General features: G+C 61.6%; 1 protein-coding gene across 3 annotated transcripts in view; it reads left to right on the top strand.

Moving 5' to 3' along the window:
• Positions 1 to 26,477, top strand: part of EXD3 (exonuclease 3'-5' domain containing 3) — a 77,486-nt gene extending 51,009 nt beyond the window's left edge. For all 3 annotated transcript variants that reach the window (XM_027556970.1, XM_027556971.1, XM_027556972.1), the window contains 5 exons: positions 8,331 to 8,384; positions 8,515 to 8,646; positions 20,666 to 20,759; positions 22,195 to 22,233; positions 22,500 to 26,477. In XM_027556970.1, coding sequence (XP_027412771.1) covers positions 8,331 to 8,384; positions 8,515 to 8,646; positions 20,666 to 20,759; positions 22,195 to 22,233; positions 22,500 to 22,786 — 606 coding nt within the window. In that variant the 3' untranslated portion in view covers positions 22,787 to 26,477. The remainder of the gene's footprint in view (positions 1 to 8,330; positions 8,385 to 8,514; positions 8,647 to 20,665; positions 20,760 to 22,194; positions 22,234 to 22,499) is intronic.
• The last annotated feature ends 256 nt before the right edge of the window (positions 26,478 to 26,733 follow it).

The raw sequence follows: 26,733 nt of genomic DNA, 5'->3' as shown, positions 1-26,733 counted from the left end.
GCTCCCAGGGCCTGTCCTCACGGCTGCCCTGCTGTGGCGGGGTGGGGGGAGGCAGTAGTGTCACTCACGAAGCGTCCTGGGCAGCGGGTGATGTGCCCGCCTCTCTCACACCTGTGATGCTCTCTGGTGCAGGGGGAGCCCTCTGGCATTTTCTGGAGAGACTGTCTCTAGCCAGGGGACCTACCACATCCTGTTGATGTCTTCTCTTCTGTGGCTCTTTCCCAACCATGTGGTCCCTGTGCAGACTCCTGAGGAGGTGACCTGGCTGTGTTGTTCAGCAGGGTTACCCTGTGGGTTTTGTTTGCTATGATGAGCTCCGTTAACACTTATCAACATGCTTTTAAAGAAGGCCAGCAGCGCTGGCGAGGGAAGGGAGGAGGCTCCCGCCCCCGCAGCAGAAGCTCAGGGGCTATGTCCGCGCTTGCAGGGAGCAGACCTTTCAAGGATGAGCCAGGGTACCAGCCAAGGATTGGCCAGGCTACACTAAGGTGCCTCCCAGTCTTCCTGCTGCTTGGGGTCAAGTGTGAGTGAGGCGGTAGAGTCCACCAAGCAAAGAGCCGTCCGTCTGGCAAAGAGGAACCGGGCGTGATGACGGGAGGTTCGCAGCCCATGCAGATGCAGCAAGAGGCCAAAGTTCAGTGATTGATGGCTCCCCGGGCACGGCAGGAGCTGAGGAACATGCGGGCTCCCCGGGCACGGCAGGAGCTGAGGAGCGCGGTCTTGCTGAGCAGCCACCCGCCTGGCAGGAGCCCGCTCCGCTCAGGGTCTGCCTGATGGCCCCCTCCCCCACCATCTGCGGCCAGTTCCTTGCAGCAAACCTCAGTGTGCCTCTGGCTGGCTCCACTGCCCCAGGGACCTGACGGACAGGGGCACCAGGACAGACACACATCCACGAGCGTCATCTGAACGGCTCCGGTGTTCTGCGCCTGGGCCACTAACCTGGTAGATTAGGGCACTAAGGACCTGTCTCCACGGGTAAAGGGGTCACCAGTGTCCCTGGGCTGTTGTGGCCTTGCTCCTCAGAACGTGGCCATGGGCTTCCCCGTGGAGGCCCTGCAGGAGAGCCGCAGGGCTGGCTGGTGGGCCGGGAACCATGCCCAGGGCTGCGTCCCGTGAGCGGCCGAGGTCGCCGCTTCACTGTCCTTCTCACCAGTCCTGTCAGCAGGCAGTCACGCCTCGCAGTACTCTTGCTCACCTTTCTCCAGGTATCGGTGAAGCCAGGCATCCTTTCTTGTGCTTGCTCGCTGCCTGTGCCCCTGTGAAGGGCCCCGGGCGGAAAGCCGCAGGCCTGACCCTGGCCTTGGAAGGCCCACTGGGCTGGCACAGTTGGTCTGCAACACATGATGCTGCCGTATTTTCTGCTGGTACACAGAACTGCACGGACCTTTAGCTCTCAGTTGCCTGAGAGTTGAGCTTACCTCCGGAAACCTCGCAGAAATCTCAGTTCTACTGAATTGGCTGTCAGTTCTTGGGGTCTCCTTTGCAGACAAACCATCTGTAGACAGGGATGGTTTCATTCCTTCCTCCCCAGGCTTTACGGGTCTCATTTCTGTCCCGTATCCTCTCACAGCAGTCAAGGCCTCCATGGTGGGGTTGAACAGATGGAACTGTGGCCGGCTGTCTCAGTTCTGACTTAACCGGGGCTGTTTCTCTATGACATGTGGTGCTTGCCAGGCCCCCACGCCAGGATGCAGGCTGCATGCCCGCTGCACATCTCGCCGTGAAAGCAGCTGAATTCTACCCGACACTGCCTCTGCAGCCACTGAGATCATCTGTGATCTGTGCACACGATGAGCCTTTTCAGTTTGGAGCCAGCCTTGCATGCCAGTTGTACCCAGCCTGCCAGCATGTCACGTGGCTGGACCTGTCTTCAGGACCATTCTGACACAGGACTTCTCCTGCTCACCATCTTCTCTTCTGCTTCATAAACAAGCTGGGGAGTTTTCCCTCCTCTCTGCCACTTTGAGTAATATTTGGATTTTTCTCTCAAACACTGGCTGAGTTCCTGCAAGGCCGCCTTAGCCTCGTGTTTTGGACGGAGGAATTTAGGAGTTTTGGATTCTTTTCACTAATGGTTTTAGGACTACTTAGTCGACTGCATCTTCTTGGGTCGCTCGGCAAGCCACGCCCTCCTCTGGAGCGCGCTCCCTCACTCGGTGCCTCGTGCACGCGGCCGGGTCTCGCTGCTCTGTGAAGCTCCGGCGTGCCTCGCGGCCATCAGTTTCCCTCTGATTGATGTTCACTTGGGCTTCACCTGTTTCCTGATCTTACAGAGTGTCTGTCACTTGAATAAGTCCCTTCAAATAACTGGTATTTGGCTTTGTTGATCCTTTCTGTTGCATTTTTGTGTTTTTTTAATTTCATTAATTTCTTTTTATCTTTATAGTTTCCTTCCTTTTGCTTACTTGGGGTTATTTCCAAGAGGAGGGCTTAGCTCTTTAATTTTCAGCCTCTTAAATCTTACGATGTAAACATTCAGGACAGTAACTTTTTCTTGAAGTAATATTTTCACTGCATTCCATCCATTTTGATATGTAGTATTTTCATTACTTTTCAGTGCTAATAATTTTTGAGTTTCGAATTTGAGTTCAAATTACTTATTTGAAAGGCTGTTTTTCAGTTTCAGAAAGCTTGGGGTTTGGGAGCTTTTTAGCATCTTTTACAAATCGATTTCTAACCTAAGTGAATTGTAGTCTATATACTGCCGATTTAGACATTTGTGAGGACTAGCTTTGTAGCCAAGCAGACCATGCTTTTTATAAACGTTCCACGTGGACTTAGAGAGGCCACAGCCTCTTCCGGTCACGTTCTCGTCCCTCTCTTGCTTTGGCACGCTCAGTAGGTCAAGCTTACTCAATATCTCCTCAAATCGTCTGTATCTTGTTTTGTTATTTTTCTGCCCGCTTCTATCAGTGACCAAGAGAGCTGTACTGAAGTCTCCAGTGGACACTGGGTTTTTCAGGTTCTCCTTGTAGTTACGTATTTGCTTTACCTGTTTTAAAGTTGTTGTTAGTCGCATATGCACACAGCTTTTAGAATTCTTGTATCTTCCTGTTGAGTGAAATGTTTATGAGATGAACCTCTGGCTCTACTAACACTCTTTGCCATAAGGTCTATTTGGACTGATATTAATACCGTTACTCCAGCACCCTTTGGTTAGTATTTGTATATCACTTTCTCATCCTTTTGCGTTCAACCTTTCTTTGCTCTTGTTATAGTTTCCAGCTGTTTTTTAAAAAATCTAGTCTGACAGTCTTTGTTTTTCAACCTGTCAGTTTCATCCATTTACATCTGTGGTAATCGCTCATTTGTGTTCAGTTGTGATGTGCTAATTGTTCTTTCTACCTCTCCTACTTTTTCTGTTCTTTTTTCTCCTTTGTTGCTTATATTCTTTTCTCTTTTTTACCCTTGTTTCTATTTTTCCCTCTATTAATTTGAAAGTTATAAATCCTATTTCTGTTCTTTTAGGGGTTAGCCTGGCAATTTTAGCATGTATATTTGAGTTAACAATGTCTAAAGTTAAAATTAATCAGATCAGATCATTTTAGCTTTCTCACCTGCTTTCCATCTTACTATTATTTTCCAGTATTTTCAGCACATTGTGGTTTTTCTTGGTTTTGCAAATTAGACATTACATTTCTTTTATATATTCAGTGACTCTTAGAATTTATGATGTATGGACATGCATAGGCACTCCGAGAAAAGGCAAACTTTTTTATCAAAGGGATTTCCTTTGCTCTGACCTTTCATTGGGGCCACTTTTCCTTGAAAATTGTGTTTCCTCTCTGTCCTGAAAGAGCGTGCTGGGTTTGTGACTGTGGCCTGACAGGACTCTGAGCAGAGTCCTCTGCTCTTCTCATTGCTGTTGCACAGCTGCCTTCTTGACTGCCCTCCTGCCTGGATCTTTCTTCATATTTACCTCAATTATGTGTGTTTGTTTTTGATTCTGTTTTTATCCATCACACAGATGTGTGTTTGTTTCCACTACAAAGTAACCACTTGCTTTATTGCTTTTATTCTTTTATTGTGGAAAATTGATCATCGTATCCGTATTTAAGTGTACAGCTCAGTGACGTTAAGTATGTTCACAGTGTGTGTAACCATTGCCACTATCTATTTCCAGAACTTTTCTTCATCTCAGACTAAACTTCTATATGCATTAAATAATCATTCCTCATTTACCCCTCCCCAGCCCCTGGTAGGTACTGTTTTACTTTCTTTCTCTATGAATTTAGGCCCTCTAGGGGCCTCACTTAAGCAGAGTCATATAGAGTCTATCCTTCTGCGTCTGGCTGATCTCACTGAGCGCCATGTCTTCCAAGTGCACCCACGCTGCAGCCTGGATCAGACTTTGCTTCCTTTTTAGGTCTGAGTAAGCTCCACCATGCACGTGTGTGCGTGTCATCTGCCGATGCACACTTGGGTTGCTTCCATTTGGCCGTTGTGACTAGTACTCCTGCGTTTACTGTGAGGTACACGCATCTGTTCACGTTTCTGCTCTCAGGTCCTTTGGACCTGTACCTGGCAGCGGAATCGCTCGATCATGCGCTAACTCTGTTTAATCTGAGGGACTGCAGCAGTCTTCCACAGGCAGCCGCACTTGACATTCCCGCCAGCAACGCGTAAAGCTTCCAGATTTCTGTATGTTCCTATCAACACTTATTTTCCTTTTTAAAAGTAAAGCCATCCTAAGAGATGTGAAGTGATTCCCAGTGTACCCCGTTTCCCTGATGACTCACGTTGAGCATCCTCACATGTGCATATTGGTCATTTGTGTGCCTTCTCTGGAGAAGTGTATTTTCTCCAGAGAAGAAGAAGGGCCAGGTCCCTTGCCCACATATTAACTGGTTTATCTGCTTTTCCTGCCATTGAGTTGTGGGAGTTATTTATATATTCTAGATGTTAATCCCTGATCAGATACATGATTTGCAAATATTCTTCCCCATTCTGTGGGTTGTTTTTTCACTTTCTTAGCAGTGTCCTGTGATGTACAAAAGTTTTTTAACTTTGACAAAGTCCAATTTATTTTTAATTGTGTTGTCTTTGCTTTCAGTGGCACAGCCAAGAAATTGTTGCCAAATACAACGTCATGACCATCCCTGGCGTTTCCTTCCCAGAGCTGCAGTGTTCAGCTCTCACGCTAGTCAGCTGGCCCCTCACACTCTCCAAAGATAACACACGAAAAGGAACCAAACTGGACATGTCACAGCTGTCACCTCATCAATGCGCACTGCGCCCCTCGTGGCACGTCGGCTGGCTCCTGAGCCCTTTTGACGTGATCCTTGTAAACTTTGATAACTTCTTCGCTGTCCCATCTAAAGAGACGCTCCAGCTCCTTAGATCTAGAATCAGCTATTCCTCCACAGCTCCCCGGTTCCTTCTAGCACGAACCCTGTCTAGAAATCAGCCTGCATGAGGGCGCTCACAGCTGCAGGGTTGGTTCTCATTTCTAGGCCTTTGCGGTGGGCGGAGGGATGAAGTACCTCTAAATATATATAACACCCATCAAGGGAGTCAAGAAGATCCCCCGGAGAGGGCAATGGCCACTCACTCCAGTATTCCTGCCTGGAGAATCCCATGGAGAGAGGACCCTGGAGGGCTGCAGTCCATGGGGTTGCAAAGAGTTGGACATGACTGAGCAACTAATAAAACATCCATCAAATATATATAACACCCATCCGAAGTTTTCCATTCAGGTCTAGGGTTTATTGGGTGATCTGCTTAATTTTCTCCCTAATCTCCTTTCTCTGAGCTGAAAAATCCTACCACCACACCAGCATTACCCGTCTGTTTTATGTCACAGTTCACACACAGACGTTTCAGAATAGCCATGTTGACGTGCCATCACCAGCGGTGGTGTTACTGCAGGGTGTATTCCAGTTTGGTCTGTAGCCCCAGGGTTACCTGGTCAGTTCACGGTGGCTTCGTGGCATTTGCAGTATTTCTCTATTTGTGGTTCATTTGTTTCATCTTTTTTGGGTTGATCAGATCAGATCAGATCAGTCGCTCAATCGTGTCCGACTCTTTGCGACCCCATGAATCGCAGCCCGCCAGGCCTCCCTGTCCATCACCAACTCCCGGAGTTCACTGAGACTCACATCCATCGAGTCAGTGATGCCATCCAGTCATCTCATCCTCTGCCGTCCCCTTCTCCTCCTGCCCCCAATCCCTCCCAGCATCAGAGTCTTTTCCAATGAGTCAACTCTTCGCGTGAGGTGGCCAAAGTACTGGAGTTTCAGCTTTAGCATCATTCCTTCCAAAGAACACCCAGGGCTGATCTCCTTCAGAATGGACTGGTTGGAGATCCTTGCAGTCCAAGGGACTCTCAAGAGTCTTCTCCAACACCACAGTTCAAAAGCATCAATTCTTCGGCGCTCAGCCTTCTTCACAGTCCAACTCTCACATCCATACATGACCACAGGAAAAACCATAGCCTTGACTAGATGAACCTTTGTTGGCAAAGTAATGTCTCTGCTTTTGAATATGCTGTCTAGGTCATAACTTTCCTTCCAAGGAGTAAGCGTCTTTTAATTTCATGGCTGCAGTCACCATCTGCAGTGATTTTGGAGCCCAGAAAAAGAAAATCTGACACTGTTTCCACTGTTTCCCCATCTATTTCCCATGAAGTGATGGGACCGAGCTTTAACCCAACTTTTTCACTCTCCACTTTCACTTTCATCAAGAGGCTTTTGAGTTCCTCTTCACTTTCTGCCATAAGGGTGGTGTCATCTGCATATCTGAGATTATTGATATTTCTCCCGGCAATCTTGATTCCAGCTTGTGTTTTTTCCAGTCCAGCGTTTCTCATGATGTACTCTGCATATACGTTAAATAAACAGAGTGACAATATACAGCCTTGATGAACTCCTTTTCCTATTTGGAACCAGTCTATTGTTCCATGTCCAGTTCTAACTGTTGCTTCCTGACCTGCATACACATTTCTCAAGAGGCAGATCAGGTGGTCTGGTATTCCCATCTCTTTCAGAATTTTCCACAGTTTATTGTGATCCACACAGTCAAAGGCTTTGGCATAGTCAATAAAGCAGAAATAGATATTTTTCTGGAACTCTCTTGCTTTTTCCATGATCCAGTGGATATTGGCAATTTGATCTCTGGTTCCTCTGCCTTTTCTAAAACCAACTTGAACATCAGGACGTTCACGGTTCACATATTGCTGAAGCCTGGATTGGAGAATTTTGAGCATTACTTTACTAGCGTGTGAGATAAGTGCAATTGTGTGGTAGTTTGAGCATTCTTTGGCATTACCTTTCTTTGGGATTGGAATGAAAACTGACCTTTCCCAGTCCTGTGGTCACTGCTGAGGTTTCCAAATTTGCTGGCATATTGAGTGCAGCACTTTCACAGCATCACCTTTCAGGATTTGAAATAGCTCCACTGGAATTCCATCACCTCCACTAGCTTTGCTCGTAGTGATGCTTCCTAAGGCCCACTTGACTTCACATTCCAGGATGTCTGGCTCTAGATCAGTGATCACAGCATCGTGATTATCTGGGTCGTGAAGATCTTTTTTGTACAGTTCTTCTGTGTATTCTTGCCATCTCTTCTTAATATCTTCTGCTTCTGTTAGGTCCATACCATTTTTGTCCTTTATCAAGCCAATCTTTGCATGAAATGTTCCTTTGGTATCTCTGATTTTCTTGAAGAGATCTCTAGTCTTTCCCATTCTGTTGTTTTCCTCTATTTCTTTGCATTGATCGCTGAAGAAGGCTTTCTTATCTCTTCTTGCTATTTTTTGGAACTCTGCATTCATATGCTTATATCTTTCCTTTTCTCCTTTGCTTTTCGCTTCTCTTCTTGTCACAGCTATTTGTAAGGCCTCCCCAGACAGCCATTTTGCTTTTTTGGGTTTATAGAGATGGCTTTTTAAATTTAATTTTGTTAGCGATTCTGTTTGCATGACTCTAAGGCCAAATCTATCGTGGCACGTGATGCCCAGGCTCAGGCTATAGGAACCTGGTGGCTCAGATGGTAAAGAACCTACCAGCAATGCAGGAGAACTGGATCCGATCCCCAGGTCAGGAAGATCCCCTGGAGAAGGAAATGGCTACCCACCCCAATATTCTTTCCTGGACCAGAACTCCACAGACAGAGGAGCCCGGTGGGCTGCAGTCCATGGGCTCACAAAGAGTCGATCACGATTGTGTCACTAACACTTTGACTTACTTTCAGATTCGGGGAGGCAGTGATGGAGGAGTGGGAGTGGGTGGGGGCGGTGGCGGGTGGGGGGTGGGTGGCGAAGGTTGGGGCAGAGGGGCCTGGCCCTGGGAGTGGGCCTGCAGCCTCACCTGCCAACTTTTCCTCCTGCGCAGGTTGCCAGGCAGGAGGGGAGGGTCATCCTGACCTCGGGGCTGCCATACCACAAGGTGAGGACCTGCCGGCCCAGGCTGCCCCCCGCCCTGCCCCTGCCCCGGGCAGACTGGAGGCTCCAGGCTCACCTCAGCTGGTGGGTGGGGCCTAGCTTCTGCCCCGAGCAAAGGCTGCTTCTGCCCACAGCTCCGGGCCCAGGTCGGGGCTGGGCGCTGCCTGGCAGTGGACTGCTCCCTCAAGGCCCAGCAGCAGGCGAAGGCCATCCTCAGGCACTTCAACGTGCGTGTCACCCCCGCGGACATCTTCAGCCGCTGCCAGGTGGGTGCCGCATGCCCCAGGCTGGGCGAGGAGCCAGTGTGTGGGGCCCAGGCTCTGTGACTGGTGAGACCCCGCCATGTGGCTGGGCCTTGGTTTTGTGCTCGCCGGAGCAGTAGCCCGATCTGTGCATTTCCTCCCAGCCCCTTCCGCGGGAGGAGGGAAGGTGCACGTGTGGTAAAGACCCCAGGGTGTCGGGGGAGCCTGCGGGCATTTTTACCAGCTTTTCAGAACCTCTGCTGGTGCGTCGTCTTGAGAAAACGGAGTTGGGGAGCTGGGAGGACACCCCGCTGGCACCCCAGGGAGCCATGGAGCCTTCAGATCCGAGAGGGTGGTCACTGCCCTTCGCAGGAAGAGTCCGGGCCGCATCCCGGCACCGCTTCCCTGCCCTAGCAGGGGCCCTGTGGAGGGACCAGGCTGCAGGACACCCCAGAGGTGGCATGAGGCCAGTTCAAAGGAAGGGGGCAGAGCTGCACCCTGGTGGGTGCAGTCCTGGGGGTAGCAGGGCCCAGGGAGGCGCTGGCTCTGACCCGGCTGCTGTGGGTCGGACAGAGTTGGAGCATCCTCACCCTGAATGGGGAGGCAGGAGACCTGCAGTCAGTGGTGTATCTGCCCAGGTGAGCGGTGGCGGCAGCTGGGGGGCGAAAGTGGGGTGCAGAAGGTCCAGGACACGCCTCAGGGTGGGACCAGGATCCCAGGTTTCCGGCTAAGATCCAGGCCGTCGGCACGGCAGGTCTTGGGTCTGGGCTCTCAGGAGGCGGGTCTAGAGGGTGGGCCGGGTGCACCGGGCTCTCCGGGTGGGCACTGGGGAAAGAGGCTTCCTGCCCAGCTGGGGTCCTGCCAGCAGCGTCCCTGTGTGGTAGATGCGCGTCCCACATGCGGTCAGCCGGGCAGTGAGGACAGAGGAAGGCGGCCATGGGGCTGCTGGGAGGGGACGGGCACCAGGCAGAGACCATGTGCCCGTTTGCAGCCGCGGTCCAGGAGGGAGGCGGGGTATCAGCACCCAGTGGGGCTTTGTTGGGAGGGGTCCCCTGCAGAGCCTCTGAGGCCCAGGGCTGTCCAGCGGCCTCCAGTGAGGCTCAGCTGCTGAGGAAGGTGGGCTGGGTGCACCCCAGGGCAGGCCCCCCCAGGTGGCAGACCGCTGTCCGGGGGCGCCCGCAGCTGTGCGCTGGGACCCCAGGAGGCAGGCATGGCCACATGCAAAGAGGGCTCCCTGAGAGCTAGGGTGCTTGAATCCGCGTGCAGCCTGTCAGCACGCGGGCATCGGGGGCCACGCTGGCGGCTCCCACCACCGTCCTCAGCGGCACCCGGTACCCGTGAGTGGAGAATGCTCCCAGGGCGGGGCGCCGCAGTCCACACACCCCACCTCCCCCGCCCAGAGCCCCTTAGCCACGACGCTCCTAGCCTCACCCAGGAGCTCAGCCCAGCGCAGTGGCTAGGAATGGCTTACCTTCCTGGCCCAGCTCAGCGGCCACCCCACTTCCTGTCTGAGCTCACTCCCAGTGCCTGAGCCAGCTGGCCTCAGGGCCTCCCACAAGTGGACAGGGAAGCCCAGGCTGCGTGGACACCCCCAGTTGATGGCCCGAGGCATGGTGACCAGTGGCTCCATGCGACTGTGGACCCTGCCCTGCCTGAGGCCACAGCCCTGGCCTGCATGGCCCCTGAGCCCATGTGGGCATCAGAGGGCACTGGCCACTGGCCAGCAGAGAGCTGCACGTATAGGACTGACCGAAGGAGCACCTCCGTGTGGTTCTTGGCCAGCAGGGTCCCATCCTGTGCCCCTGGGGCCCAAGCTCCCTGGACGCTGGCTCAGAGCCACCACCGCCCCTGCCCAGGCCAGAGCTTGGCCGCCTCCCTGGAGAGCTCCCGCCGCCAGGCTGAGTTTCCATTTTCTTTTCCTTCCTTCTGCTATTTTGGTGCTGTTCCCAGAGGGAAAACCCACTGGACACACGAAGCGTTCCCAGAGCCCGCCGCCGCTCTTGGGGCTGCACATCGGGGTGTGTGGCGGGAGCAAGTGAGGCTGGAGAGGGCGGTGGGCTTCGCCATGTGAAGGCGGCCCCTGGCAGTAGGGGGGCAGCCCACCCACCCCCAGTCCCAGAGGGCGAGGGGCACTGGATCCCTCCACCAGGGCAGGGTCGTGACCCCTGGAGCTGGTGACTGGGGCCTGGGACCGTCCATCGGGAACGTCCGCCAGGAGGACATTCCCAGTGCCGTCCACCCTGGGAAAGGATCTTATCAAAGAAATTTAAGCTTAAAAAAGTCCCAGAGCAGGAACCCAGGCAAGGTCGGGCATAACGTCTGTTTTACCATCCCTGCGGCCCCCTCTTCTGTGGTGGGGAGTGGGCTACGCCCCTATGAGGGGTGTCCTGGGGGTCAGTGACGTTGGCCCCTGGAAGTGGCCTCCAGGAAGACAGTCACCCCACCTCAGGGGGGTGCTCTCAGCAGGGGGTCCCCTCGACCCCGGTGCTGGGGGAGGAGCCTGCAGCCAGGGGCGGGGCCTCGGGGCAGGGCCTCAGGGGCGGGTTCACAGCCTAGGAGCCCTGAGCTGGGCAGAGGCCGTGGGAGGGAGGAGGGTGCTGCCCGGGCTGATGTCTGGTGGGGAGCCAGAGGAGCGAGGGCTCTCAGGGCCTGAGCATGCGAGGGGGCCCTGGGCCAGCGGCCCCCAGCGCCCGCACCACACCTGGGAGCCCCGCAGTGACGGGGGCCTGGAGTCTGGACGCAGGGGCCAGTGGGTCACCGGTGCCCAGCCTGTCCCCAGGCGTGGAGACCCTCCCTGTGTCCTGAGGGGCAGCAACAGACGTGGGGACAGACAGGAAGAGGCGGCAGCCCTGACCCCGCCCCTCCCCGGCCTTTGTGCTCTATGGCCCCCAGCCCCGTTCCCACACTCCGTGCCCCCGGGGTCACGCAGGCACAAAGGCTGCGGGAGGAGGGGCCCCACCCTGTTCAGGCAGGGACCTGGGGCCACTGGCTCCCGAGGCCGCAGGAGGGGCCTGTCACAGGCCTCCAGGGCGGGGGTGCCGACGGTGGCCCAGCGTGCCCCCAGACTCGGGATGCCAGCCAGGGTGCGGGGCCATTGGCAAGCTCAGCACAACCCCCCAGGGCGGCACTCGGGTGGGCCCCACAGATCGCCCCAGGCCTCCCCACAGCCCACAGGGCAACCCTCCCGACGCACTCCTCCGCTTCCGGGAATGCCCCGGGTCCACTGGAGCCCAGCCTGGGTCCCAGCACTTGGCTCTTGGGGGACCTGGGGACCTGGCCCCCCGTGGCCCGGGACCCTGGTCCTGGTGGCCCACTTCTTTAGGAAGGCCCCGTGGCTGGCATGACAGCGACGCCCACACCCTCGCACTGAAGCCGGCTGCCTCAGGTGCCGGCCGGCCAGCAGTCTGTCAGCGTACCCGCTCCATGTGGACCTCACATCCTCCCGCAGGGCTCCCAGGGGCCCGTGTTGTCCGAGACGTGTGAGGAGGCCCCTGAAGTGGCCAAGGCGGGGGGCCCGGCTCAGTGCCCAGGGAGGTCCCCGGCCCAGCTCACTGCAGATGCCCACCGAGCACCCACCTCCTAGCACCATTGTCCCAGGGCCACTCCTCTCTGGATCTCGGTCCTGACCATGTGCTCCTGAGAGGGGCTCCTACCCCTGTCTGGGGTCCCCCGGGATATACCTCCCGGACGTTGACAGATGTTCACTTTAAACAGAAATTTTGTTGTTGTTGCGCTGGGTCTCTGTTGCCGTGCATAGGGCCTGCTCTTAAGCTGCGGCCCTTGGACTTCCCTCTCGTTGGGGAGCACAGCATCTCGGCGTGCAGGCTTCAGTTGCTGTGCTGCGTGGGCTCCGCTGTCCCGAGGCCTGCAGGATCTCCCCAGACCAGGGACTGGACGGGTATGAGTCTGTGCCCTGGGAGTTCCGACTTTAAGCGGCTCGGCCCTTTTCGAAAGTGAACATCTGGTGCTTCCCTGGAGGCCCAGATGGTAAAGAATCCGCCTGCAGTGCAGGACACCCGGGTTCAATCCCTGGGTCAAGAAGTTTATCCCCTAGAAAAGGGAATGGCTGCCCACTCCAGTGTCTTGCCTTGAGAACTCCATGGACAGCGGAACCTGGCAGTCTGCAGTCCATGGGGTCACAAAGAATTGGACACGACTGAGCAACTAACACTTTCATTTCCCTTGCTTTGCAAGGCAGATTCTTAACCACTGGACCACCAGGGAAGGCCCCAGAGGGTCACTTTTTTAAAAGGGCTTACCCGCTTAAAATGGGAACTCCGAGGGCACAGACTCACCTGACAGAAGACAGGCATGTCGCCCAGACGGGCCCCAGGGCCTGGGATGCCCAGCTCCCGGTACACAGACCTGTGAGGTGGACATGGTCCTCAGCCATGACCAGGACTGGCCCCCGCCAGGCCAGCGTGACGTGGGCCTGAGGGGAGCTGGTGTGGGCGGGAGAGGACAGGCCTCTGGGGGCCGCCTGGTACCCTTGGCTCCATCCTCAGGCCCGGTCAGTAAGGCACCTGGGGCAGCAGGAGGGCACCCGAGAGTCTGGGGGCTCCTGTTCCTCTGCACCCTCCCCCCAGCCCACGTCATTGCCTGAGCCAGCCACGGAGCCAGCAGGAGCCACTGGCCGGACGTGTCAAAGTGTCAGTCCCTTAGTCATGACTGACTCTTTGTGACCCATGGACTGTAGCCCCCCAGGCTCCTCTGTCCATGGAAATCTCCAGGCAGGAATCCTGGAGTGGGTTGCCATACCTTTCCCCAGGGGATCTTCCCCACCCAGGGATCGAACCCAGGTCTCCTGCGTTTCAGGCAGATTCTTTAATGCCTGAGCCACCAGGGAAGCCCAGACATGTCAAAGGCCAGCTCTAAACCCACCGCTCAGTGAGCTCGAGAGGAACAGAAAGGGAGGGCAGGGCACTGAGGACCTGCCTTCCTCAGGGTGAGGAGCACGCGGGCCCAGTCAGAGCAGCAGGGTGGGTGGAAGAGGGCCCATCTCAGTATGAGGGTCCCCCGCGGCCAGGCTGGCTGCAGGGCGGGAGACACCCTCCCACAGAGGCCAAACTTCACAGCTGAGGAGCCAGAGCCCGTGAACACAGGCCTCGGGGTCTGCAGGGGGAGGCTCGTCGCCAGCAGCCCTGTGTGTCCAGTCGCTGCCCACAGATGCTTCTGCAGGGGACCCACCCCACCCCTGCTGCTGGGGCGAGGGCCAGACGGACCCAGGGGCCTGGCCACTGTCCCCTCAGCCCTGGATGGAGCAGGCAGGACAGGCTCGGGGCCTCGGGGTGGGCAGCCCTGGTTGGGTGCTGGAGGGTCCTCGGGGTGACAGAGTGGGGCCTGCCAGGCAGTGACAAGTCCGTCCATGTGCTAACAGGGCAGTGGCCTTTGGCTAGATGGCCCGTGCAGGGGGCGCCCGCGGGTGGGCAGGCGCCAGGAGAGGCACATGTCACCCCACCCTACCTGGCCACCTTTCCCTCCCTGGCCACACAGAGTAGTTGGGGGGAGGAGAGCCCCTTCCCGCCCCCTCCCAGGTAGCCCCTCCGCCCATCCACCGCCCTGAGCGGGCCAGTCGTTGGAGGCACATCTGGGGAAAGGGCGGACCCGAAGGGCTCCAAGGGGCCAGGACGGCTGGTGGGGTCTTGACCTGGGCAGGTGGGGGCCTTCGTGAGCCCACAGCCAGCCTGGAACAGGGCCAGGGGGGTGCCTCAGGAGAAGGTGGGCAGTGGGCGGGGGAAGGTGCACTGTTGGGGTCCCTCCGAGAAGTGCAGGAGCTGGGCTGGGCAGAGCAGTTAGTGGTGGAAAGGGGTCCTCTCCGGCTTGGCCTGACTCAGTAGCCCTGGGAGAGACAGGAAGGGAAGGGCTGGGTACCCCCAGCTACCCAGCTCCTGCCAGCCTTTGTTGACCTCACTGGATCCCACATGTCACCCCAGCTGTGGCAGCACCTGAGCAGGCTCTCTGTCCACCAGGCCTGTCAAGCCCCAGTTTAGATGCCACCTCCTCCAGGAAGTCTTCCAGGCCCCTAGCCCAGTTCCCGGAGTACCACCATCCTTTGGAGGAGGACTCTGGGGCATGCCCTCCTTGGTCTGTGGTTGACAGGACCCCCGCTGTCTGAGGGCCAGGCCCCTCCCCGACTTCCCCAGCCCGCACCCCTCTCCCGCCCGCTGGCGCCCGCCCGCTCCCACACGGCCCTGGGCGGCTGGGGTCCCCCGCCCCACCTTGGCCCCGCCGGCGCGGGAAGGCGGGCGGGCGGGCGGGCGGCCGTTTGCTTTTGAATCCGGGCCGGGCGCCCTGAGTGGCCCTTTCAAAGGCCGGCGGGGGCGGGGGCCGTTCCCAGGCGCGCCCCGCCCCCCGCGCCGCCCCTCCGCCCGCTTTCCCACGCGCCCGCCGCCGGCGGTTCTCACGGCCGCGCCCCTCCCCCGTCTGGGAACTGCCCGCGCCTGCCGCGCCGGGGGTGCCGGGGAGCCCCGGGAAAGGGGTGCCACCCGGGCTCCTGGGGACGGCGGAGGGGCACGGCCGCCCGGGGGGACCGCTGGGAGGGCTGGGTGCCGACTGGGGTGGGAGGTGCTGAGGGAGGGGTCTCCTGTGCTCCCAGTGGGGTCCCGGGGGGCCTAGGGGCGCATAGTGCCCGGTGGAGTAACCGGGAGCCGCGGGAGGGGCTGTGTGCCGCCTCGGGCGTTGCTCGGGTGGGGGCCCAGGGACCCGCCGCCCAGGGGAGACTGAGGGGGCCCCAGGGGTGGGGAACCGCCCCAGGGCCCGAGTCCCGCCGCATTCTCTGACCCAGATTCTATTGAGTGAACCTGGGACCTGTGGCTTGCCCACCCGCCCTGGCCTCAGAGACACTGGGGGTCCTGGCCATGCCTGCCTGTACCCTGGGAACAGTGAGCTCTGCGACACCCCCTCCCCGCGTTGGGGCCCCCGGCATGGGAGCAGGTCCGGGGCAGCCCTCACTGCCGCTGCTCCTCCACAGGGCCTGGGCGGCCTGTCGCTGGACTTGGCAAAGGCGAGGACAGAGCCTGTGGACGGGAGCAGCCAGCACACTCCCACCAGTGGTCTGAGACCCGTGTGTCGGCCCCTGTGCGCCCCCCACCCCCAGGGCTGCGACTGTCCACTGTGAGGGGCCAGGGTATGAGGGGCCAGGGGGACTTCTCCACCCGTCTGGGCCATGCTCACAGCCCTCCGCGGGCCTGGGTGGACACGTGCATCCAGGTGAGCGGACGTGGAGTCTTATCCTGGCGGCCTGAGCTGTCAGCCCGCTGTCCCCACACAGTGGGACTGCGGCTGGGAGAGGAGGGGACGGCTTGAGAGGATCAAGGCACTAGTGGGGCGAGGAGGGACCCCGACCGACAGAAGCACAGCCTGCAGCCCGGCGGAGCCTGAGGGCGGGGCTCAGACCCACCCCAGCCCGGGGTGGGCGGGGCGACGCTGGCTGGGCTGCCCCTACTCAGGCCCCTGTCGTGCAGGCTGCTTCTCGGACCCGTGCTTATCTTCCGCAGGACCAGACGTGCTTCCTCTCATTGTCCCCAGTGCCCGTCCCCTCCCCATCCGCCTGCGGAGGCAGTGCTCCCGTCACGGCTCCTCCCACCCCACAGTGGAGGCCCGGGACACACCTCTGCTCCCCGAGTGTGCGTGTGCGTGCACAGGAGGGCACCTCCACTCCTGCAGACTCGTGTCCTCACCTGACACATGGACACATGCACACACACACACACGTGCACACAGGGGCACACGCACACATGGACACACGTGCGTACACGGACACACACAGCCGCGCTGAGGCGGGTGCTCTTGCACCTGGAGGACCTGGGTGCTTCCAAGGCGCCCTCGTGCAGAGAGGGTCCACGCGCCGGCCCAGACCTGGCCCCGTCGGGGTCTCCGGGCCCCCAACCTGGCCCTGCCCCCTGGGGTGCCGACAGCGCCGGAGGCCCGTCCTCCGCCACCCGGTCTGGTCTGTGGCCCCACAAAGGGGCCGGGCCGTGGCCGTGTGGGGGAGGGGCCGGGCCTGTGGGAACTGACCTCCCTGGGCCGGGGGGCGGGGCAGGCACGGAGCGGCCCCGCGGGGCTGCCAGCCTGGGTCTCCAGCAACGGGGACAGAGGCGCCGGCGGGGGGCTGGAGCCTGCTTCACGGGTCAGGAGAGCCCTGGCTGGGGTTTCAGACCTCCCCAAGCAGGCCCTACCCCAACCCCACACCTCCTGGGAGGCCTGGTCTGGGCCCTGCCGCCCCAAAGTGTGCCGGTGGGGAGGGGGTCGCCCCCCACCCTCAGCGCCTGAGGGCTCAGCCGGGGCGGGGGAGGGGCAGCAGGGTTCCCAGCCCCCAGCCCTGGGCCGCGGCTGGTCTGGAAGGAGGCGCGCAGCCCTGCCTGGGCGCTCGGAGCCGACAGATGACCCGGGGCCCCTCCAGAGCCGACGGACAGCGTGGGAGAGCGAGGTGGAGGGCAGACCCAGGCAGCGCCTAATCGCTTCCTCCCTCACCGCCAGTCCGTGCACAGGGTGTCAGGCCCGCCCCGCCCCCAGGGGTCTTTCATACCAGCCCTTTGTCCCTGCGCCCAGCACCATTTGTTGGGGCAGCTCTGGGGGGTCATGGTGCACAAACCGGCCCGAGGGGCCTCTGGACCCAGCGGTCTCAGGACCTCAGGCGAGGATGGGGGGCGGGGGACGCTTGGCAGGGAGCAAGTGGGGCCCGGGGCCTGGGAACACGCTGGTGTCCTGCAGCTGAGGCCCGCTGCGCCCCCAGGCCTCTGACGCGAGGGAAGACACTTGCCAAGTGCAGAGTGTGCGGAGAGGCGTTGGCAACCCCCTGCCCCACGCGTGCTTTTCTCGCCGCGTGGTTGTGCGAAGATGATGTTTATTTTTTTCTGCTTTTTTACGCTTTGCTGTAAATTTGCTGTAAATGAGTATGTAACGGGCATTATTCTAGAGCATGTCACAGCTTCTCAGCCCAAGCCCTCATCTTCCCTGCCTGTGGGGTCTCCAGGGCCTGGATACCAGCCTGACCACATCTCCCACCCTGGAGGGCCTGGCTCTCACTGGGGGTGGGCAGCGGGGCTTGTGGGGGTCCCCAGGACGCCGGCCTACAGGGAGCGCAGTCCCAGCCTGCCGCTGGCAGGGCAGGGAGCCTTGCCCAGGTTCTCAGAAGTGGCTCCCTCCACTAGGCGCCCAGCCTGCGGTCCTGCCGCCTCAGGAGCGCTGGTTTTGTCTCACGCCCTGTGCCCTGGCGGCACCCCCTCCCCAGCCCCTGACTTGGCCCAGGACTGGTGGAGGCCTGAGGGTATTCACAGGCAGTTTGCACTGGGCTGTGCTCAGCCCGTGGGCAGGAGCATGGGTGAGGGTAAGGCCCCTGGCACCCACGCCTGGCCTTCCCGCTGGCTTCTGTGGCCCGGCCAGGCCTGCACTGGCAGCCCCCCTCCGCCCCTGACACCAGTGCACCAGCGGTCCCCAGCCGGCGGCGCAGCACGCACCGTGGGCCATGGCGTGTGTGCACCCAGGGCTGGTGGGAGCAGGCGTGCCTGGAGACACACGGCTTGGGACAGACCCGGGACCTCCTCTCGGCAGATGCTGCTGGGTGCAGTCACTGCCCCGCCAGTGCGGCCGGGATTCCTGGGCTCAGAGCTCAGAGCAGGCCTGCTCGCAGACAGGCTCCCAGCACCTCTTCAGCTGCCCCTCCCCAGCTCTGTCTCAGAAGCTCACAGACCCACCAGGCCCATCGAGGGCTCGGATGCCTCCCAGGGAAGTGGCTAGAGCAGCCCCTCGCCGCCCTCCTAGGGCTGTGGAGGGCGGGCTGCCCAGCGCACCTGCCTGGCTTTGGGTCCTGAGCCACCACCAGCCCCCTGGGCCGGTCCCTGCTGGCGGCCTCACCCCGGGGAGGCAGCCTCCCTGACGGTGGGCTCCAGACCCTGCCTAGGAGGGCCTCGGTCCTACTGGAGTTGGTCGGCTCAGTGGGCATGAGCTCGACAGCCTGGGCGCCGTGGGAACCAGGCCCAGGCGGACCCCGGGATGGGGGAGCCAGGAGCCTGCCCACTCCTCCTTCCCCCACTCACCCGCCTGACCAGGCTCTGGGGGTGGAGGCCCACCCTGCCCTCAGGCCCCCAGCCTGGATGGGGTCTCAGACACCTCAAGGGACCCAGGAGACCACTGTCCAGGGCATCCACAGCCCCCCGCTGGTGTCTGCCCAGATCTGCTGACATCTGAGCCTGGGGTCTGCACAGCCCCTGCAGGGAGTGGGCCCAGCTCAGATGTCACCTGCCTACGCCCGCACAGTGGGCTGAGGCCCTGCCAGGTGGGGGCGCCCGGCCACCGGATGGGTGACCGTGAGCAGGTTCCTCAGCCGCTGGGCAGCCCCTTCAGAACAGGGGGTTGGAGGAGCCGTCCTCCCCCATGGGGCAGGGGGACGGGCTGTCAGCCCCTGACTGGGTGGGTGCTCAGCCCCCGGCTCCGCTCTGAGTGCCAGGCAAGGGCAGCTGGACCCTGTGGTGGACAGGAGATGGACAGGGAGGCCCTGAGTACGGGCCCTCCTACAGACAGAGACCACAAGACGGGGCGGGCAGGCAGCTCAGAACCGGCTCTTCCAGCTGGGCGTGGCAGTGGGGGCAGGGGTGACCGCCAGGGCCGGCCGTGGGCAGCGGCCGTGGGAAAACCAGCACCAGCGCTTCCCGAGGGTGGGGCGGGCCTCGCGGGGCACCGGGCGTTTGTCTGCGCGTGACTCAGCGTGAGCTGGCGCCCCGCCCCAGGCGCATACCCCCGGGTGCTGGGAAGACCGCAGACCCCATCAGAGGACCCCGCCCCACTGGGCTCCCGTACCTGCTGGTGCTGACCCTCGGGGGGCCCCGGGCAGAAGCCCGGCCCAGAGACCAGTTGGCCGGCCTCTTTCCAGCTCCTTCCTGGCTGGGCCTGGAGTCCCCACGGGCCTGACGTGCAGCCGGGACCCTGCCCACGCTCCTGCCCTGCTGGCCCTGGTACCTGCAGCCAGACAGGAGAAGCACCCAGGTGTCTCCCTGTGCCAGAGTCTGGCCTGGGGAGGGGAGGCCCTTCGGGGGGCTCTGGGAAATCGGCCCTGCCCATCTGGCACCTGCCCACCCCTGGCTGTGATGCTGGAGGCCGAGCTCTGTGGTGAAAGGCTTGGGGGGAAAGAGGGCGTGTATGGGCGGGGCAGGAGCCCCCCACCATGGCTCCAGGGCCCCCCGCCGCTGCCCGCCCCAGGCACTCTACCTCCAGGGCACTGACAGGGCTCACCAGGTGAGGGGGGTGCCAGGAGCACCAAACAGGAGCCCTCCTCCCGTGGACCGGCTCACCCCATGGCTAACAGGGCGCCTTTGTGTGCCCGTCTGGGAGCCAGCTGGTCAGTCCCCTGCCCCCCCAACCCTGCTCTCCTGTTTGGCCCACCTTGCCTGCCACGGGAATCCTGTGTCTAGACCCCTGCCAGGAAGTGGCCGTCATGAAATGATGGGGTAGCCGCATCGGGAAGCCCATGCCACCCCTGGGATGGTGAGATCGGGGGGGCTGAGCCAAGGTCTTCACGGGAGCTCACTGCACATCCTAGACCAGGACCCTACGTGGCTGGGCTCCTACCCTGCACACACTCGGTGCCCAGCAGGCTCCAGATGGTGCCAGCCCCTGGGGGCAGGTGGGGCCAGGTGTCACAGAAGGATGGACACCGGAATGGCCCTGGCTTGCTCCAAAATGGGTTGAGGAGTCAGGGCAGCTGTAGGGCCGCCCCCCCTTGACTTTCTAATGCTGGGCCTCCGTCCCCCACTAGTGTTGAGCCATCAGGGGCCCAGGCTTGGCTCTGGGGTTGGGGAGGACCGCTGGGTGGTGGCAGAGTCCTGCAGGGGCTCAGGAGTTGGAAGAGGCCGCCCAGGGCTGGCTTGGAACCCACGCAGTGCAGGAGGGCTCCCGGGAGGTGGTGTGCCCCACGTCCTGCGGCGAGACGAAGGGAGATGTGTCTGTGAAACCCCCTGGGCCCGGCCAGAACCACAGGGAGCACAGGGCTAGGGGCAGAGGGGCTGTGAGAATGCCCCGCAGCCCCAGCGCCTCCTCTGCTCTCCAGGCCTGCAACTGTGACCAGTACCTGAAAGTCTCCAAGGACATGATGAAACAGCTGGTGCGGCTCAGCGTCCACCTGGGAGGCCCTGGTGGTGCCAGTGAGTGGGGCTCCATGGGGTCTGTGGGCCGTGGCCCTGCCACTGGGTGCTCCTGGGCTGACCCACTTGGGCCGCCAGGGCGGTGCCCGCGGGCGGGGGGGTGGCCAGTGCTCAGGGCCAGGAAGGGGACTGAGGCCTCTGGCCCACGGGACCTGCACGCGCAGGCCCTCTGGGCCCCTGGGCTCGTGGTCCCTACCTTCTCCCCAGTGGGCCCTGCTCAGTCACCCCGCCCCGCTCGTAGAGTGTACACGCACACATGCACCTTTCAGGCAAAGACACATGCTCAGTGGCACATGCACGCTCACACGCCTGCCTGTGCATGCTCAGCCATGTGCACACACATGTTCGCCTGCCGGCCCTTGCACCACGGGCCTCGCCAAGCAGCAGTCTGAACGTTGGGGAACCTGGGCGCCGGGAAGGCAGGCGAGCCCCGGGTGTCGGGATCAGGGGCCCAGCCTCACCTTCCCTGTGTGGAGGGCCGGCGGGAACGGAAGCAGGGCCTCTTGGGACAGCCCGAGGGGGGAGCCTGAGCACAGGGTGCCCCGGGCCCCTCTGCACAGTTGGTGCCCCTGGGTACCATCTTCTCTGCTGGTCGCACTTGCCCTGCCCGCATCCCTCAAAGGTTTTGGGCCACCCACACGGTGGGTGTGCACTGGTGATGGCCAGTGTCCAGCCCTGAGCAGCTCTCTGCCCTCTGCAGCGCGGTTGCAACTTGCTTGAGGCAGGGGGGAGGGGCAGGGCATGAGCAGTGGCCCCCATAGAGGGCCCCCAACACCCCGACCAGAGGTTCGCCCTGGCCCTGGGCAGCACCCCTCGGGCTGTCAGGTGAGGCCTGAGGTCATGGCCTTGCTGGGCCCCATGGAGGCAGCGGGACTGGGGCGGGGGGGGCCACCTCCATTCAGACTCTGGCTGTGGTTAATCTGGAGCCATCTGCAGGGTGATGTTTGCTGAGCAAATTACCAGGGTCAGTGGGCCTGGGGCCACTTCTCCCACCTGCTGGCTAGGGCCCTCTGCAGGGGTGGGGCCTCTTGCGGGGTCTCTCCTGCACCCCGAGCCTCCGCAGTCCCCTGGGCCTCTGCCCACCCCGCCCTGCCCCATGCTGGTTGATTGCGAAACGCGCTTCTTGGCAGTGGGCTTATCTGCTCATCGCCACGGATGGGCCGCCCCCGCCCCGCCCGGCCCGCGGTTCTCAGGCCCCCAAGTGCCCTAATCAGCCGATCTTGTGCCCAGAACTTGTTTCCCAAGGACCTTTGAGCCCCAAGAATGTCCCAAGGTGTGAGTTCCCATGGGAGGGAACTGGGCTGGCACAGAGCATCTTGGCCCCTGCTCTTTGCCCTCTCCCTGCAGGGTGGGGGCTGAGCACTCGGAGGTGCCTTGTGGGTGCTGGGGCCACCAGGCCTTCCCTGGGACTGACCCTGACGTCCTTGATTGACAGGCAGTGAGTCCTCCCACAGCGATGGTGAGCAGGAGACAGGTGAGCCCTGGGCCACGTGCCAGGGACATGAGGGGCCCCAGCATCTGGAACCCCAGGATGGGGGAGAGGGAATGGGCCTGTGCCCCAAGGGGAGGGCAGTGCCAGGGAGGGCCGGGAAGAAAGAGGCCAGTCCCCCGTGACCCAGAGGGTTCCTAATAGGAGAGGCAGGGGCGGGCGGCTGGGGGCTGAGGGAGGAGCCACCAAGCAGAGTGGGTGGGGGCTGCCTGCCTGAGGGCGGGGCTCAGGGTTACCGCTTCCACGTCCAGACTCAGCCCTGGAGGAGGCCCCCGGGCACTGCTCCTACGACCCACCTTGCCGTTGGCTGGAGGACGCAGACCTACAGACCCACGTGCCGGCCACGCTGGCCAATGGCACCCGGCTGCAGCTGGCGGGCGTCCCGGCGGGCGTGCTGCGGCGGCCCGGGCTGCGGCATTTCTACTGCTGCCCCGGCTGTGGCAAAGTCTTCTGGGAAGGTACCCACCTGGCCCGAGTCACCAGCAACTTCCAAGAGATCCTGGAGAGCGCCCCCCGCCCAGCCAGCGGCCCCTCCTAAGAGCGGGGCCTAGGCTGCCCGGACTAAAAGTGCAGAAGCTGCACAGGTGGTGGCCGTGGGCTCATTCCTCTGGTCTCCCCTCACGCCCCGCCCTGCGCTCGCCAGCCCCTCGCAGCCTGAGGGTTGGACCCAGGTGGCCCCCCAAACCTGCTGGAGCTCAGTAGGTGGGAGGTGGGGGTCCCCCCACTGTGCTGTGGCCGTTCCCGTCGCCCCCTCCACCATGCACCCCCCAGGATGAGGGCCAGGCCCCTAGGTCCCGGGACAGGGTCTTCCCTGGTTTCCCCCAGCGAAGCCGGCCGTGGGGCTCCCCCGGGACTTCAGACTCCAGCGAGCACAGGAGGGGGTCCTGGGGGACAGACAGGCCCCCGCCTAGCCAAGCCGTGACCCTGCGGGGCCTCTGCCGTCAGGCTGGGCGGCCCCCGCTCGGGTCTTTGCCGTGTAGAAGGCCCTGAACACATGTGCATTGGAGCCTTGTCGTCACAAGGCAGAAAGTATCTGCCCTCTCGCCCAGGGAGACACAGGCTCAGACCCCGCGCTGACCCCCTGGGGGCCTGGGGCGGCACTCGGGGCGGGGGGCTCCTGCGAGCAGCAGGCCTGGGCCCAGACCACCTCCTGCCCTTGCCTGCCTCCCCCTGGCTCAGCCCCAGGAATGTGCACCCACCCTGGCCCACATCCCTTTCCTGTCCTTCCGCTCCCAGAGCGGAAACCAGCGCAGATTTGGCTGCGGGGCCGGGCGTCTGCACCCTCTGTCCCGCCCCGTGTTCCTGACCACACCAGGGACGGCTGTGGCCTCTGAGGCCCCTGGGGTGTAGCCCCGGCCATGTGCCGGGCATGGACCCACTCAGCCCCCCAGCAACGCTGGGCCTCGCTGGGCCAGGGCACACTCCACAGATGGGACAGCCCGCCCAGGGACGAGGGCGGTGTGTGGGGCCAGTCTGCCCACCTGGCTCTTGTCTCCCCTGGGGTCACGAGGCCTGGGCTGAGCAGGCGTGCCAGGGTGAACGGGCCCCCGTGGGGGCAGGGACCCTCTGCAGCCGGGGTCCCGCTTCCAGGACCCAGACCTCCGGCCCCACGTCCTGTCCTGGGACAGCAGCCTCGACCACTCCTCCCCTGCAGGGTTAAGAGGAAGTGGGGTTGGGGGTGGGTCCCAGCCAGCTGCGTCCTGGGGACTCTGCCCTGACCCACGGCCCTGGCTAGGGCCACAGGCTCGGGGCCAGGCCGTGTCCTTCCAGGCCCCCAGGCGCGTCTGCCCCAGCCCCGCTCAGCACTCCACAGAGAGGAGAGGACAGCTGAGCAGGACCCGGTCCTCAGGCCGCACGGCCCCGCCGGGCCTGCCTCCCGCCTCCCGCCCTCTGCTGCCAGGCTGGCTGTGTCCGTTGGTCCGTCTGTCCGGGGACTCACAGGCTCACTGCTAGCCCGTCCAAGCCCCGGCCCTCGGCCTGCGGGAAGCACCCTCCAAGCCCTGTGACCGCCCGGGCCCACTTTGGGCTAGGGGTCAGACGCTGGGCCAGCAGGGTGGGCTGCGCCCGGGTGCCAGGCCACGGGGACTGTCTGCCGCAGTTCCTGCCCCGGGCTCCTTCCTCCGCGGCCGCTGGCCCGGGGCTGGTGTTTGTTATTTGATCTCTATCCTCGCGCCCTTCTACCAGGTGTCTGGGCTGCTGGGAAGAAACGCTCTCCTCTTTCCCACGCTCCCCGACACATTTTAATGAATTAGCTGGAGGCCCCGCCCCGTGGCCCGCGGCCGCTCAGCCTCCCTCCCCTGCCGAGCGCGTTAAGGTGGCCTCGGCCTCCTGGCTCCGGCCAGTGCCCCTTCTGCACGGTCCTCCCCGCTGCCCCACCCAGCCCTCCCCAGCCGGGGAGCTTCCCAGTGCCCACTGCTCTGAGCCTCTAAAGGAAAGGGGTCCCCTGGGGGAGGAGGCCGCCCTCTCCAACCCTGGACTCCTTCTGGGGTCGCACCCCTGGGCCAGCTCCCAGGAGGACGTCGGTCCAGCCTTATAGTCAGCGTTGGGCCTGTCACCCCAGATCCAAGGTTGAGGGCTTCTCCTTCCCAGCCAGTGAGCCCCTTGCCTATTTGTGGAAGTGACAACATCACCAAGGAATGCCACAGACGTTGGGGGCTTCTCTGAGCTCCAGGACAGGGCCTGGTGGGGTCCCCAACCCCCGCCTCCCCGCCCAGCACATCATTTGGAACAAATGTCCTCCTTTTGGACACGTCCTTCAGCAAACATCAGGAAGTGCTTCCGGGAGCCAGCGCTCCCCACGCCCCTCTCCGGTCCTGTCCTTGGACAGGGCAGCTCTGGGCACATGGTGTGTGGACCACAGCCACCCCGGGCACAGTTCCCCTCGGCCACAAAGGAGCAGGAGCCATGGGCTCCCCGCAGACAGGGTGACCACAAATGAGCAGAGGGCTGGGGGCCGGGTGATCGCAGGGCTACACCTGTCTGACCCACGCTGAGGCCAGGGGGGTCTGGCAGTGACCTCAGGCTGGGCTCCTGTGGCCTCTCTGGCCGCACCGTCCCTGCCCGGGGGCACCGAGCTGACAATTTCATGCCCTGAGGTGGGGGCCTCACGTTCCCACACTGAGCTCACAGGGCCCCTTTGTCTGCCGCCCGCTGCGGGTGTCAATGGGACTTTTCTCCCAGGCTCTGCTCCCGGGCCCAGCGGGGTCTCCAGACGCTCTTCTCCAGGCCAGGGGGGCCTGAGCCCCCCACCTGGGTGGGGCCTCGCTCTGTGAACCCACCACCTTCTGGGGATGGGCCTGGGCACAGCCGAGCCCAGCGGATACACAAGAAGCACAGGCAACCAGGAGGAGGTCCTGCCTGCAGATCCGCCCTCAGAGTAGCCGCCCCTCCGTGCTGCTCCGGGCAGCGGGTGCGGGGTGGCTGGGGTCCCCCACAGGCCTTGGCTCTACACAGGGTCACCCCTCCCCACTCCGGAAGCGAACACGGGCCTGAGTACACAGAGCCCAGGGCCTCCCTCCCAACCACAGCTTGTCTCGGGCTGGTGGGGAGGATGGCTGGAAGTGGACAGGGACCCCCACTCTCAAGGTGATCAGCTCAGCAGCCACTGACCCCAGGCCCCTTTAGTAGGCCCAGGGACGTGTCTCTGCAGGATAAGTGGGCAAAGGAGGGGCTCCCCAAAGCAGCAGCACCCCAGTCACGCCAGGGCCAGGCTGATCACAGGGCCTGGGCCGGGTCTGTGCTCAGCTCAGGGCATAACCACCTGCGTAGTGGGGAGCAGAGCTGAGCAGAGGGGCTGGACCACCAGCCTCAGGAAGACAGAGCATGGGGCCTGGGTGGCCTTGGACACCAGAAGGACCCCAAGCAGGGGCAGCCAGGGTCTGAGGTCTTGCCTAGTTTCTCCAGTGGTTTGGCTGTGACTCCTCCCAGGTAACGGAGCGGGGGCGGGCGCCTCACCCACGTGGGTCTCCAGGCCTAGGGACAGACACCCACCGAGTTCATCACCAAACGGGGCCTAACAGGGTGGTCTCCCCAGCTGCCTCCTGGGAATACCAAGTGGCCTCTGAAGGAATTCCAGTGGCTGCGGAAGCACCACTGCCCCAGGCCGACTCTGAGGCTCATTCCTCCTTAATTTCCAGCGACCACAGCAGAGCTATAAACTGTGAAATTCTAATGAGGAAATTTGGCCGCACTGTTAGTGTGTCAATAAAAAGCGGGTTTACTGCTTGGAAGTGAGTCATTTCAGAGTTCCCTTTCAGCGCAGCATTGGCACCTTACCTGGGACTGCTCACCTGCCCAGGCCTCACCCGGCCCAGTTCCTGCCGATGGGGTCGCCCCGGGAGAGGAGCCAGGCCTCTCCACAGCAGAGGAGCTGACTGCCAGACCGACCCCAGCCCCGGGCCGCAGACCCTCTTCTTCTGGGGCGGGGCTGAGAAAACCTCAGGGCCTGGCTCCTCTTGCCAGTCAAGTTAGGGAGCTAACGGGGTG

This window comes from Bos indicus x Bos taurus, chromosome 11 (genome assembly GCF_003369695.1).
Source record: "Bos indicus x Bos taurus breed Angus x Brahman F1 hybrid chromosome 11, Bos_hybrid_MaternalHap_v2.0, whole genome shotgun sequence".
In the NCBI taxonomy this organism is placed as follows: domain Eukaryota; kingdom Metazoa; phylum Chordata; class Mammalia; order Artiodactyla; family Bovidae; genus Bos; species Bos indicus x Bos taurus.
Note: the sequence above shows the minus strand (reverse complement) of the source record. Positions and strands in the feature narration are given on the sequence as shown.